This window comes from Pipra filicauda, unplaced genomic scaffold, assembly GCF_003945595.2.
Source record: "Pipra filicauda isolate LSUMZ 115617 unplaced genomic scaffold, ASM394559v2 scaffold285_size1263560_pilon, whole genome shotgun sequence".
NCBI lineage: Eukaryota > Metazoa > Chordata > Aves > Passeriformes > Pipridae > Pipra > Pipra filicauda.
In genome coordinates this window covers 940,056-954,397 of record NW_024104404.1, presented here as the reverse complement: position 1 = coordinate 954,397, position 14,342 = coordinate 940,056, and the positions used below count along the sequence as shown (strand labels likewise).

The 14,342-nt window shown below is 51.7% G+C and overlaps 1 protein-coding gene across 13 annotated transcripts in view; it reads right to left on the bottom strand.

Annotated features, from left to right (window-relative positions):
• The window catches only part of PTPRS (protein tyrosine phosphatase receptor type S), a 165,924-nt gene that overhangs the window by 13,885 nt on the left and 137,697 nt on the right, over positions 1-14,342 (bottom strand). For 8 of the 13 annotated variants that reach the window (XM_039382823.1, XM_027724504.2, XM_039382819.1 and 5 more), the window contains 6 exons: positions 12,385-12,542; positions 11,395-11,406; positions 9,533-9,645; positions 7,089-7,136; positions 3,045-3,142; positions 75-198 (listed from right to left, as the gene is read on the bottom strand). In XM_039382823.1, the coding sequence (XP_039238757.1) occupies positions 75-198; positions 3,045-3,142; positions 7,089-7,136; positions 9,533-9,645; positions 11,395-11,406; positions 12,385-12,542 (553 nt within the window). The remainder of the gene's footprint in view (positions 1-74; positions 199-3,044; positions 3,143-7,088; positions 7,137-9,532; positions 9,646-11,394; positions 11,407-12,384; positions 12,543-14,342) is intronic. The other 5 variants (XM_039382821.1, XM_039382822.1, XM_027724510.2 and 2 more) reach the window with 1 other exon arrangement.

Genomic DNA, 14,342 nt, shown 5'->3' with positions numbered 1-14,342 from the left:
ATGTGCTTCCCTGCAGCAACTCCACCCCAGCACTGCCTCGTGGGAGCAGGGATGCTCCATGGGAGGCTCCTTACCTTCGATGGGCAGCAGGATGACGCGCGAGTGGTCGTAGGCGATCACGTTCGCGTAGCGGTTCTTGGGCTTGTTCACTTCGAGGTTGGAGTGCTCCCAGGTGAACTGCTGGCCAGGATCAATGGACTGGAGGAATTGGGAAAGAAAATGGAAGAGTCAGTGAAGAGCAAAGCAGCAAATCAAGCTCTGAGTCCCTTGTTCCACGTGGGACATCGTGGCTCTGGAGATCTCGCTGAGCAGCGCAGCGGTCACTGTTCCCCCCAGCTTTGCTGTGGGAAAGCCCCGTTGCCATAGCTCCTGTTCCATCTCCCTTGGCCACCCAGAGAGCCATATCTGAGGTAATTCCCCCTCTGGCTTGATGCAACCTCGTGGCAAAAGCATCAGTGCAATTCCAGGCTGCACTGGGTTAGTCACAGCCCCATGTTACCAACCCCAATAAATGCTGGGAACTGGGAGATAACAGGAACGAGCACATCAGGGGATTTAGGGAGTGATCAAGAGGCCAAATCTGTGCATGGTTAAACTACACCATGATTAGGAGGGCAGGAATGTACCAGTGTCTTGGTGAGTGCTAATACCTGGGGAAGAAGATATTTAAGCCAGGACAAGGTTTATGACCATGTGTAAAAATGGGATATGAACAAACAGGGGAAACAGGGGCTTACAAGAAGGATGGAGAGGGACTTTTCACAAGGGCTCGTAGAGATAGGACAAGGGGGAATGGCCTTAAGCTGAAGGAGGGTAGATTTAAATTGGAAATTGGGAAGAAATTTCTCCCTGTGAGGGGGGTGAGGCCCTGGCACAGGTTGCCCAGAGAAGCTGTGGCTGCCCCAGCCCTGGAAGTGTTCAAGGCCAGGTTGGACACTTGATCTAGTGGAAGGTGTCCCTGCCCATGGCAGGGGGGTGGGATGAGATGGGTTTAAGGTCCCTTCCAACCCAAACAAGTCTGTGATTCTGTGATCAAAAATCATTCATGGGCAAAAGGAAGGGACCAGGCTGCTCTGTATGGAGCAGGGACAGCAATACTTGGGACCACAAGGACTCAGCCCCAAAGGTGTCCCAGTTCAAAGGGTGGAGAAAATCCCCCCAGGAGCCTGGCAGGAGGCAGCTTCCTGCTCACAGGGCAAGGAGTGCATCTCCCAGCACAGAGCAAGGGTAAGGACTCCAGCCCTAAGACACTCAATCAACATGGAGTTTTCCTAGAAGGGATGAAGGAATAAACAATGAAATGCACTGGAGAGAAAAATCCCCTCTGCCTGTCCTAGTGATTTATGCCAGGTTTGGTGGGTAGTTTTTTTTTTTCCTCTCTCCAAAGTCCAGCTGTCCCAGATATGGAAATTAGGTTAATTACGTTTACCTCTAAATCCTCAGCCAGAGAATTAAATAAAACAAGGGCTTAATTCCTTCATCATTTTGCAGAGCCCTTGGGGTTTGCCTCAATTGGAGGCCTGGCAGGAGCGTGCCGAGCTGTTTCCTGCTGTTTGCTCTCCCTCTCCCTGCCAGGAGAGGGTCTCAGATCCGTCCCTCTGAGCTGGCAGGGGTTGACCCTTGCCTGGCACCCTCTGCCCTCCCTGTCTGTGCCCACCCTGGAGCTCCCCGGGCCCCGTGGTGGCAGCGCTGGTACAAAACCACCCGAAAAAATCTCCTCCAAAACCCTCCCCCGTGCGCTCTCGCTGCGGAGAATTCCTAACTAATGGGTATTTATACTATTGTAATGTGTCTGTTTGCTCTCCATCCCTCTAATCATGCCTCGCCTTCACTTCATTAGCGATGTTTGTTCAGCTCTGGCTCTCCCACTGGAGGAGGTTGGGCTGGCGCGGAGCCAGGGCACTTGGGATATGGCATTATGCAAATCAGCCTCTGGAATCTGGATGGAGCACATTAACGGGCTGCTGCTGCCCACCCCGTGCCGCCCCAACGTGGGGGGGAGAGAGCCCAGCAGGGCAAAATAGGCCTTCTCCAACATGCAACCCCCCTGCCCCGGGGGTGCAGAGCTGAGAGCACGGCGCTGCTTCCCATGGGCTGATGTCTGGAATTCAGGAGCAGGGAGAAAGCATCCCTTTGTTTGGAAAATATCCCCTGCAAACAGACCTAGGCAGCCTAGACTAGTTATTAGGCTAAAAATATCAGGGCGTTTTACGTCTTTCAACAACAAAACCAATAGTGGAGAGAGATTTTTTACAAGGGCACGGAGTGGTAAAACAAGGGGAAATGGCTTTAAACTGAGAGTAGGTTTAGAAGAGATTTGGGACAAATTTCTCCCTGTGAGAGTGGGGAGGCCCTGGCACAGGTTGCCCAGAGAAGCTGTGGTTGCCCCATCCCTGGAAGTGTCCAAGGCCAGGTTGGACTGGGCTTGGAGCAATCTGGGATAGGGAAAGGTGTCCCTGCCCATGGCAGGGGGTGGCACTGGATGGGCTTTAAGGTTCCTTCCAACCCAACCCATTCTGGAATTCTATGATCCTGTGTTCCCTCTGCAGTGGAAGCCTCCCACACCCTGAGGGCCCCACAGCACCCAGCTGTGCCTCTGCACAAGGAGGGTGCAAATCCCCCTGTTTTCCCAGCTTTAGCTCAGCTGTGAAGGACTCCCTGCTCGTCTCAGCTGCCTGAAACTGGGTGTCACATTCCTTGGCTTGGTCCTCTCCAAACACAGGAAGACCCAGGACAGCTCCCTATCCCATCCCATCCCATCCCATCCCACAGTCACCTTCCAGAGCTGCATCCCCCTTCTCCAAGGGAGCTCAGCCCCTGCTCCCTGGGCAGGAGCAGCTCATGAACCAAACCTCTTTCTTTTTATGACCTGGAATTGAACCCAGCGAAGCACTAAGTAATTAACTTCTAATCATAAATAACTTTTAAATTTCAACTAACCAGATCCAAATAAACTAAGCAATGTTTATTTGGATGAGGGCCTGCCTGAATTCCCTAATTCCTGGCTCTGCAAACCCATGCACAGCACTCACTCTTGCTCATACCTCATACTCTTGGGATAATTTCAGGTTATCATTAGCTTTGAGATGCTCTGTGTGTTCAGCCAGCTCGGAAACGGGGATGGGTGGGTGGCTGAGCATACCTAAAAGACAAGACAGCAGGAAAAGAATCTCGTTTAATAATAACTAAAATTCACAACCGTTGCGCATTTTATAAGAAAGAAGAAACAAGAAAAGAAAATAAATTACAATGTAAGATCTGCAATGAAAGTAGGGAGGTTAGAAGAGAAGAATTCAGGGCTCGAAATTGTGTCCTTGGAAGTAAAAAAAAAAAAAAAAAAAAGAAAATATCAAGGAAATAAAAAAAAAAAAAACCAGTAAAATGAGAGTGTTCCCATGATGGCCCCATTTTCAATGTGTAAATCAGAGCAAAACAAAAAGGAAAATCCGAAGAGCAGATGCGTGTTAGCGATTCCAATAGTGGACTTGGAATGAGCAAACGCTGCCAGAGGAACCTACGCAGCAAATGGCACAGCACCCGCCGGGATCAGGAACCAACTCCAACAGAAAAGGGGGGAAGGGGCAGGATCCAGCCAACCATGGTGATGTGGGGCAGGGGATGGGAATATGCAGATGTGGGGAGGCAGGGGAGGCTTTTCAGGAATTGGACTGGATGATCTTTAAGGTCTTTTTCCAACCTCGAGGACTCTTGAGTTGTCCTTGGCACAACATCGGCTCTGGAAGTTCTCAGCCTGAGGTCTGGCCTCCCCCATTCCCAGAGTGCAGCCGGGCACGGGAACGCCAAGCGCCGGCTCCTCTCCCCACCCACGGCTCCTGGATGATGTTCCCTCAACAGCACAGCCCTCCCTCCCACCAGGTCAGGCTGTGCCAACCCCACCCAGGCTCTGCTGGGAATGTCGTTACCTTCCGGGATGGAGAGGCAGGAGATCCTCCGGCCCCTTCTCAGCCAGGGGCATGGGAACAATTTGCTGCAGAGCCTGATGCCTCCTGACCTGGGTCACCTGCTGCCCCTGCAACCCTCCCCAGTGCTTGGGTGTGCTGGTATTGAGGCAGCCAGAGCTGCCAAGGAACACACTGGATCCCCTGAGAAAAGGTTCTGAGCCATACTGGGGGTCCTGCTCAGTCAGACTGGTCAGACTGGGGCACATCTCAGCCACCCCACGGGGTGAGCGGCCACGGCTGACTCGGTTCTCAGTCCTGAAAGGGGCAGCTGGAGCTCTGGGAAGATCAGGGATCCCTCCCTTCCTATCATCTCAAACAGCTACGCTACAAATCCAGGTGGAAAAGCGCTCCGTGCTCTGCTCATCTGCATCGGATTATGTTTTTCCAAAGGCTTCCCATGCTGTCTGCCAGCCAATCCTGCTCTGGGTGGCCTGGGAGAGCAGCATGCTGAGAAGCCCTGGGCAGTGCCCCTGATGAGAAGGACAGGAGTGAGGAAGAGATGGAAGCCAGGGAGAATTTCGAGCCCCGTGGGTGTTGGTGGGTGACAAAGCAGCGGCGGTGGCAGCAGCATGGTCAGATACTCTGAAAACTCAGCACAGAGATGGCAAAGCAAGCATGACATCCTCAGTTTTACAGTGATTTGGGAGAGGTGCTGCCTCCCCCAGGCCTGGGCATGGGACCAGTCTGTCATACCTGGACAGGTTTCTCCTAAGCTAATGGGACATCTACTTTCAGCACAAGGAAATCTGGCTGAAAATAGACCAAAAAAAGCTCACAAAAATAACCCAAAGTGCTCTGGAGGCTGCACTGGCTCCATTTTAGTCTGCTGGGGGTCAGGGCAGGAAGTTTCTCCTGGAGGAAAAGCTCTCAGTTCATCTCTTGCTGTGCTGTCCCACTGCACCTGGAGAAGGATTTCTCCACCTGGATGGAGGGAGGCTGCTGTCCAGTCCATCCCAGTACCACAGCACCGATGTGGACTGGGGCAGTTGGGAGGAGCTGGTCCTCTCTAGATCTGTGTAGGACTGGAAGGCCAACCTTGCTGAGCTGCTCCAGATCAGAGACCATCAAACCAGTTTAACACCATCAACACTTCCCTCAGGGTCAGTCCTTCTGCCCCTGGAAGTGAGGGCTGAGGAGGGCAATGAACACACCTTGAGCTGGAGCCTCAGGGCAAAGCCAAACCCTACCCAGAGCAACTCCTGGCACCTCAGTCAGCTTTTTCCAGACCCCTGGGAGTCACTGACTCCTTCCCCCAGGCAGCTCCCAGCCCAGCTGCCACCTCCTGACTCCAAAAAGCCAGAGATTATGTGCTGAGAAACACAGCATGAAGTCCCAAGTAATGGACACAGAGGTTAAAAGGAAAAAATAAACGCTCAGAAGCCCCACTAATAATGAGCAAGAAAAAACCTCAGACTCTCCTTGGCTCAGGAGTCCTGGAGCAACATGTGTTATTCCCTCTGAGCCAGAGGCCTGCATGGGAAAGGCCCACTGTGCCAATCTGGAACGAGGAGTCACATTCCTCTTGAAGGAATTTCACAAGTTTCCTTCATAAAAGCTCCAGAAAAAAAAAAAATCTTCAGTGTGACCAGCTCCTGAAAATCAACCCTGGCCTTTGCTGGGGAACATCCTGCTTCCCCTCCAACCTCCTGTGCACTGGCACTGGCTGGGAGCACATGGGAACTTGCCTTGTTTTGCTGCTGTTAAGGACAGAATCTCCTTGTGGGATTGATTTCTAGGGCTTTTTAGAATAAAAGGAGACCAGAAACCTCTGCAGCGATAAACACTTCCCTGGTCAAAATGCCAAGTGCATGGGGGCTCCATTAAGATCCAGGAGTTTAGTATTAAATGAGGCAGAAGCACTTCCAGTGGCACCAGCCCTGCTGCTGTGTCAGCTGAGCAGCTGCTCTTTGCTTTAATTTAATAACTCATTTTAAGGTATGAAGGGAAATGGCTCACAGGTTCCTCTGCTCAGTGGCCTCTGGGCTACTGCAGGGAACTCAGCCAGGGTGGCAGTGGGAGCCAGGAAAACACACACAACCCCCCTGTTACAATAATGGGGTTGAGAGGAGGGTGGCAGCAAACTGAGACAATAGTGACAGGAGTATTCCATACCAGAGAGACCAATATTTGGACTGAATTATTCAGGAAAACATCCCAGCTCTCCCATCTCTGAGCACAAGCAGCATCTGTGACTCTCCAGCTGAAACCTCACATCTACTTCCCTGCCCAGTATTAAAAAAAAAAGCCCTAAAAAAAATCCAGCCCAAACCACCCAGCAAGGCTGGGATCTTGGCTCCTAATGGGATGAAGTCTTTCCAAGCCAGTCTCATCTAACATTTCAATCACTTGAATCTCTCTAATCTTATCACAAAAGACTTGATTCTTTGTGCACCAGCCAGAAACGTCACCCTAACATCTGTTCCACGGGCCAGAGCCCGTTTATCCCACAAAGTCACCGTGGTTGGATGGCACTCCCTGTGAAACCAGGGGGTGGAGGCCCGTGGAGTGGCCTCTGCTCTTTGTGCTCCTGGAACAAGTCAGTGCCAAGGAACAGACACCTGCCACAGATGGGAAACGGCCCTTTCTTCCTCATCTGACATGAGAAGGTGCCTGTGTGGCTCTTTCCAGAGGGAGGGATCATCAGCCGTGGCTCCCGTTTCCTTTTGCCTGTGTTACAAACAGCAAAGCACACACACCCCCCACACTCACAGTGTGCCCAGGAACGAGAACAAGGGACATGGAGCAGGGCTTCAGCAATGAAACATCTTCCACAAGGGGGTAAAGGCAGCCTGGGGAGCCAAGTCCTTCTCCTGGGACAGCAGAGAGACACCGGAGCACGGACAGCGGTGCTGCCACGGGCTCTGATCTCCTGCTGCTCCCCTTGTCCTGCCAGAGGCCTGATCTGGGGTACTGTAAAACTGGAAGCGCAGTTCAGACAAACAGATGGCACAGAAAAGGGATGAGATGGGCAAACACGGCAGGGACACGGAGAATTCGGCAAAAAAAATCAAAATATAGTAACAGGAACGGAACGAGAATCGGAAAGGAAAGCGACAGAAGAGAAAATAATAATGGGAGAGGGGGGAAAAATGAAACCAACAGGAACAAAAACACACAGGAACTAACTTTCCAAGTCAAACTCAGGGTCACTGAGAGGGCTGCTCAGACCAGAATCTGCAGAAAACAGTAAAAAATAAATAAATAAAAGATACACTTTTGTAAAAATTTCATGCTAATTAAAAAAAAACCAAAAACCAACATAAATCTAAAGAGGAAAAGAAAGGTATTCCTTGTGCTGATTAGGCTAGGACAGGATATCTAAGAGGTGCTATGATTTCCCCACTCTGAGCTGCACGTTCCCATTCCCACGTCCCCCCTCTCTTTCACTGCTGGGGGCAGTGAAATGGAGGTTCTACCTGGGGTCACCTGGCTGCAGAAGAGCCTACAAGCCCCTTCTGAACCACAATATATTGAATTTAAAGGCCTTTAATTCAGACAGCACCTGTGGAGTCTTCCTCTGCAAACTGCACCACTGTCTCTCCATCACCACCAACACACTCCAAGCTGATTTTTCCACCCATTTCCATTTTCACCCAACGGTTTGCAACGTTCTGTGGGAGGCAGGTGATCAACTCTCCCAAATCCTTTAAAACATTTGACTGCTTTACAAATTACAGAGCAGAATAAACCAGCCAGGTCAACTCCATGGCCAGACAAACTTGGAAAGGAAATGGCAGCATCTTCCTACAGCCAGACTGGACACAGGCAGTGCCTTTGGGATCTGCAGAGCCCTAATGCAGGTTTGCATGTCTCAGCTCCCTTTCACAAGCCTCTCAGCCCCAGAATTCAGAGGCACAGCATGACCAAACCAGTGGGGTCAACAGAAGACTGGCTCACTCATCCATCAATGCCATTACCTGATGGAAGCACCCTGAGCTGACTCTGCTGTCCTGTGGGACAGGGGGGAATTCTCAGTCAGGGAAACACATGAACCAGCACCTCCAGCTGCTTCTTGGCACCAAGACCAAGCAAGACCACAAACTTTTCTCTTTATTTTTGCCTCAGCATGGGTTTTTTCACCTGGGGGAGTGCAGCTCTTTCTCTTGGGCCCCTCACCTCCACCTGGAGCACCCAGAAGCCCATGGAATGCTCCCAAAGGGAGCTCCTGTGTGCACCCAGGATAACATTGTGCCCAGACAAGTGCAAACTGCTGCTGGGCTGCAGCTGGGGACACTCAGACACCTTCAGACTCCACTGCAAGAGCAGCACTAAGAGCTGATTTAGGGACCTACCTGTGCTGAACTCCTTTGCACTCGGTCCCTGCAGGCTGCACTGAACCCACTGAGCAACATTCCTAAGCTTGGGCTGATCCCAGTGGGTTCTTCCTAACTCATTTTGATGTGAACCCCTCAGCTCAGTGCTGTTCCATAGATCTCTGCCCCCTGGGTACCTACTGCCAACCTCACCCTAAGGAAACTCGGACAACGCTAAGGACAGGACTGGGATGGGAAGGGCAAACAGGAGCTACAGAAACATTATTAACGAGCACAAACCAGCAAAATAAAAATACAAATGAACTGAAAACAACAGCCAGCCCCCAAAAAGCACAATAAACTCCCTTCCAAATCCTCAAGCACCAGGAACTCGGAGGCAGAGGTGTGGGCAGGCGCTGGTTGGCTCGCCCAGTGTCCATCTGCGTGAGGCTGTGCCTGGGCCGTGTCAGTGGGGGCTTTGCAGAGGTGCCATGCAGGCAGCTGGGACATGCATGGACATGGGGACACGTGTGTGTGGGAAGGAGGGTGCAGGGAACCTCCCTGCCCAGGAATTCAGTGCTGTTATCCACTCGCCCCACAGCCGCTCCCAGTGACAGGCTGTCCTGAGCTGCTGTGGCTGCTCCATCCATTGTCCAAGGCCAGGTTGGACAGGACTTGGAGCAACCTGGTCTAGTGGAAGGTGTCCCTGTCCACAGCAGGGGGGTGGAACTGGATGAACTTTAAGGTCCCTCCCCAACTCAAACCATTCTGGGATTCCACGACAGCATCTGCACCAAGCAAGGAGACGCTGCCCCGTCTGCGCCAAGCAACCAGCCACCTTTCCCCTTTCCCCCTGCACAGCCCACGGGCAGGCCTGGCACCAGAAAGCACCAATTCTAGATGTGGTTGGAGCTCTGGGTGCTGGGCAGTCTGCAGTGCTCCACCTCACCACCCCGGGAGCTCCCAGGGTGAAGCACAGGGTGCTCTGGTACGTCTGGCACAGCCACAGCTCTCGCAGCTGTGTCCTCAGCCCAGAACGCACCAATTCACCTGGGAATCCAGGAAAACCCCTCTTCCCACCTTGCCAGCACCGGGAAGAGCCTGTGCAAGGTCCTTGAGGCTCCCAGCAAAGGTGTCTCTCAGCAATCCCACTCAGCACAGACAAGGCTCGGGGTCCCTTGGCTGCACCCCAGGGTAGCACTGGGTCTCCAGGCAGTGCTGCTGCAGCCTTCAGCCAGGCAGGAAGGGGTTAAGGAAGGGGCAGGTGCTCCATTCCTGCCTTCCCAGTGGGAAAGGCTGGTTAGCAGCCAGGGTTACCTGGAGTCTGGAAGTTGATGCGCCTCATCTCCACGGGGTCCTTGGGGTGGTGGGGGGCGATTTCAGCGTTGTTCAGGAGGCATTTCGTCCGGGGCTCCGAATCTTTCCGTTTGCTTTGGAACAAAACAAAACAAAACAAAAGAAACGGAGAAAGAACAGAAAGACAAAGCAGCTTAGCTCATGGGCCTCGTGGTCCCCTGGAGTTTTCTCAGCTACTGATGTTCAGACCTGAGCAAAGCTCCCGCCGAAAATCAAAGGTGCAGCCAAGGGTAAAAGTGTATGAATTGCATCAGAGAAGGGATGAGGTTTGGAAGGTTTGAGGGGTTTACAACGGCCCAGCAGCCCCTCAGCAGCTTTCAGGCAAGTTTGGAAGTTCCCCTCTTCTCACAGCACAGACAGGCAGCTGTGAACTCACACCTGCCTGCCCAGACCAGCCTCCACTGAACACTGCAGAGCTCTGCAAGCAAAAACCTTCCAATTCTGGCCAAACCATTTCCAGTCTGAAAGAACCAGAGCCAACAGAATCATTTGGAAAAGTACAGAATCTCCTGGCTGTGACCTTGGACACAAAGCACTGATACTGCTGTTGGCTGCTTTAGGAGCTCTCAGAGCTGCCTTGCTGCAGACAGAGAAGTCAGAGCAGCAGTTTTCAATCGTTTTTGAACTGCAGAACCTTAAAAATCTGGGTTCAACAGTGTAGACACATCCTCTCCCAGCACAGCTGTGCCTGCTGAGATCCACCTCACCTCCTTGCCAGAACCCAAAGCCTGCTCCAAACTGCCAGCTGAGCTGCACATGGAAGTGCTTCCTAATATATTTTACTCCAAATGGGTTAGGTTAGCTGAGGCAGTTGAAAAGTCTTTGCTGACCTGGCTCATTCTCCTTGAAAAGAATTTGGAAGCAAAAGCCCAGTGCTGATCTAAAGATGTGATAACCTCTGGCAAGGGAACAGTTATGAACTGTGGGAGCAGAACTTCTCCAGCGAGCAGAGAACATGGACCCACACCCTGAGGCTTGGGAATGTGGTCCCAGCCCCTTCAGTAAGGTGGCTGTGGAGCTCTCACCTCTCCTGCTTAGGGTGCACAGAAGCCTCCAGTAATCTGCCTGCAGCAGTAATGGCAACTGCTTAGGCAGAGGGGAAGATATTCAGGACATTTTTAGCTGTCTCTTGATGTCATTAATAGCCAGAAGAAGTGGCGTGAGCCCTGTCAGCACTGCATGGGGCAGCATTTTGGAATGACACCACTTTGCAGTTCGGGAGCAGTTTATTTTTGCCGCAGTTCTCGAACTGCTGTAAATAGTTCATGGACTGAACCCCTCAGTCACTTCCAATGAAAGCTCTCCCAGTCTTGGAAATGGTTGGAAATAAGTCTCATTTCTGCAGTCATAAACAGACTCTGTTAGAAGCCCTTGGCTGAGGGGGCAAGAACAGCTTCTGCAGTGGGGTGAGGACAGCTCAGCTGGTGAGATTCTGCTTCCAGTTCGAGTTCCAGTAGCTCAGGGACAGCCTGCATGGAGCAGCCAGACACGGAGAAAACCCACTTTCACCTCTGACTGCCACACAAATGAGAGTTTCTCTGCTCCATTAACCCACCACTTTATGAGCCGTTTACTGTCCCTGCTGCTCAGCCTGAGAAAGGGCCGTTACATTTAGCAATGGACAAGCAGGAGAAAACTGGGCTTGCTTTCCTTTTTCTGCCCCAATTCAAACACAGTCCCATGCTAGCCTGACACAGGCTTTCTGTAAGAACAGATCTAAGGGTAGGAATTGCACCAAAAAAGCCCCATCACCACAGACAGCAGACACTGCTTAACACACAGCAAGAAAGAACCTGAATAAATGGCAAATCTGGTGCTCTTACCTGTCTGGCTTGCTGTCCAGGAAAGCAGTAAGTGGAGAGAAGACAAGACAAGACAAATGTTCAGGTTAGAAAGGACTTGCAGAGGAAAAGGGGAAGCATTTGCTCAGCTCTAACCCTGGCAGCACAGGTGGGAAGGTGGGCCCAGCAAAGATCACCCAATTAGATCAGAGCTAATGGGCACCAACAAGGTGTCTCCTGAGTCCCTGAGCCCAAAGCAGCTTCACACCTGCTGGGATGCAGAGGACACACCCACGTGCATAAGTGAACACACCTGTGCAGATCAAAGATGGAGTTGGGTTAGGAGAGCTCCCTCCACTCTGGGTATGAGATGTCCCAGCTAAGGACTTCCTTGTGTTGGCCACTGCTGCCATCATTTATTTTGCTCAGCTTCTGCTTCCCTTCCTGTCCCCTTCTATTGCACAGTGAGGCCTGTGTGTGTTCAAGGGACCCCCAGTTCTCATCCACATGCTACGAGCTGCTCAGAAAGCCAAGGAAAAGGGAAACACTTCCAGGGGTTCTTCCCTCCTCTCTCCTGCAGACTCACACTCTGCTCTTGTCTCCTAATTCCAGCAGAAAACCAGTTTGAGAGGAGGGGAGGTCTCTGCTGAGCCACAGGTCAAAGATGCCTTCTCTGCATCCCCCTCACTGTGCCCACACACAGAGAACGGGGGGCCTGAGGCTGTGAGCAGCAATTCTGGAGGAGGCAGGCAAAAGTCCTGACACACTCATTGCACACGTGGCTGTGAGACAAGCACAGCTTTCCTGAGAGTGCCACAAGGTAGATTCTGAAGCAGCAAGTCCCTGCAACCCACTGCTAAATCCTCCTGTGCCAGGCCCACCCTTCCATTCCGTTGTGCCTCAGGGCTCCTCTCTCCAGTGGAAGGATTTCCCTCAGCTGACCACAGCAGGACCAGGGAGGACATTCCCTTCAGGGACCAGGGCTGGGGACACTCAGCAGGGTCTGGGATCTGGGCAATGAGCAGCTCTTACTTTTTGTAGAGCAGGATGGCGATGACGATGCAGATGATGAAGACCACGGCCAGCACGGGCCCGATGACCCAGATCAGCCCTTCCTCTCCATCGATGATGGGCTGCGGGTCAGGGTTGTCCAGCTGGATGGGGTCGGAGAAGGGACTTGCAGCAAAGGTCTGGAAGACAGGGAAAGGTGGTGGAGCACAGCTCAGAGGTGGAATGGGGACTGAAAATAGCAGGCAAGCACACAGAATTCCACAGGAGGAATTGCTAGAGAGGATGTGAGCTCTCTGCAGCACAAACCAAACAATAACAGGGAAAAGGCCATTCTCTGTGAGCATCCACATCATGGAATATCCTGAGCTAGAAGGGACCCCCAAGGATCATCAGTCCAACTCCAGGCCCTGCACAGACACCCCAACAATCCCACCCTGTCCCTCAGAGCATTGTCCAAATGTTTCTTGAGCTCTGGCAGCCTTGGGACCGTGGCCACTGCCCTGGGAAGCTTGTTCCAGTGTCCCTCAGGGGGAAGAACCATAGGACAGGGTATCTTCATCCTACAGTGCTCCAGGTGACACAGAACACTGAAGGATCACACTCATGTGAACTCTAGCCTGCCTTGGGCCTGTGGCTCCCCTCATGCTGCAGCCAGGAAGGTGCTTTCAGAGAACCAGTTGGCTGTGCCTCTGTTTCACCACATCTCTGGGCCCTTGCCATTGCCACAAAAAACCAAAAACTTTTTCCAAGCTCTCATGTAACCATCTGGATTTTGACAGTCAGATGGGATTACAGAGCGAGAGGGAAGGGATTAAAACAAGAATTAATGCTTGGTCTGGTGACTGAAAAAAACCACCCCCCACAATTAAATACAAATTAATAAAATGCAGTATGTTCTGTTCCCTCTGCAGTGAACTGGGCTCTTGAGGAGAATCAGAGGAACCAGAATCCTGACTAAAGGGCATTGCTTGTTCTCAAGAGCACTACAATCTGCCCATTCCAGGGAGGATGCATTCCCACCTTACAGAGAAACTCCAGAAACCGAACTGCACAGAGGAGAACTGGTATGGCTGGTTTGGGAGAGGAGCCAGGGACAGGACAAGAACAGTGGCTCTGAGTCCTTGAACTCCATCAGCCCTGAGCAGACTGGAATACTGCTCCATACTTGGGAACTGCTGTGGATCCAGGCTGCTGTGAGAGTCTGCAGCACCTTGTTCTAAAGCAGAAATTACCACAAGCTGCAGTAATCCGATTGAGAAACCCATTCAGAAGCGTGTCAGCCTAAGCCTTTAATATCAAGTACACAACCAAATATTTATTGGGGAAAAAACCCTCTGAAAACCCTTAATTTCCAGTAGCTCCCTGCTACAATTCCACAGGGGGATTTAAGAACAACAGAGCATTAGGCTGTTTGCCATTGTGCAGGAGGGAGGAGGCAGGTAAATATTAAAACAGTTGTTTTCATAAAGCCAAACACAGCCCCAGTGAAAGCAGCAGCAATGTTGCAGTGGTAGAGAGCACATGTAGTTTTCCATAAAAAAAAAAACCTCCCCTTTGTGTATGGTGGGAAATTTAGCAATGACCAGGGGGTGTGATGTGCTCCCAGAGCAGGATGTTTGGGGTCATTGTTCTGAGGAATTAAAGGACAACCTTTAAAGGAAAAGGGGTCTGACCTAGGGCTCTCTGAACTCGAGTGTAAGTCCTGAGGGGACAGTTCAGTGTTCCTCCACATTCTGGACTCCAATTTGTAGCCACAAGTATACAAGTCCTGCCCAGGAAGACTGGGAAAATCAGAGCTGCCTGTGCCATTGGCCTGGCTGCTTGGAAGAGCACGTTTGTGTAATGCAGCCACAAGCACAAGCACCAACAGTTCCAAGAGCCACATCCAAAAGCTTCACAGCTGGAGTGGAAGGTCTTTGCAAAATAAAAAACCTGAAGGATCTGCTGGGAGAAAGTTCTGGGGAATGCCAGGAGGGCAG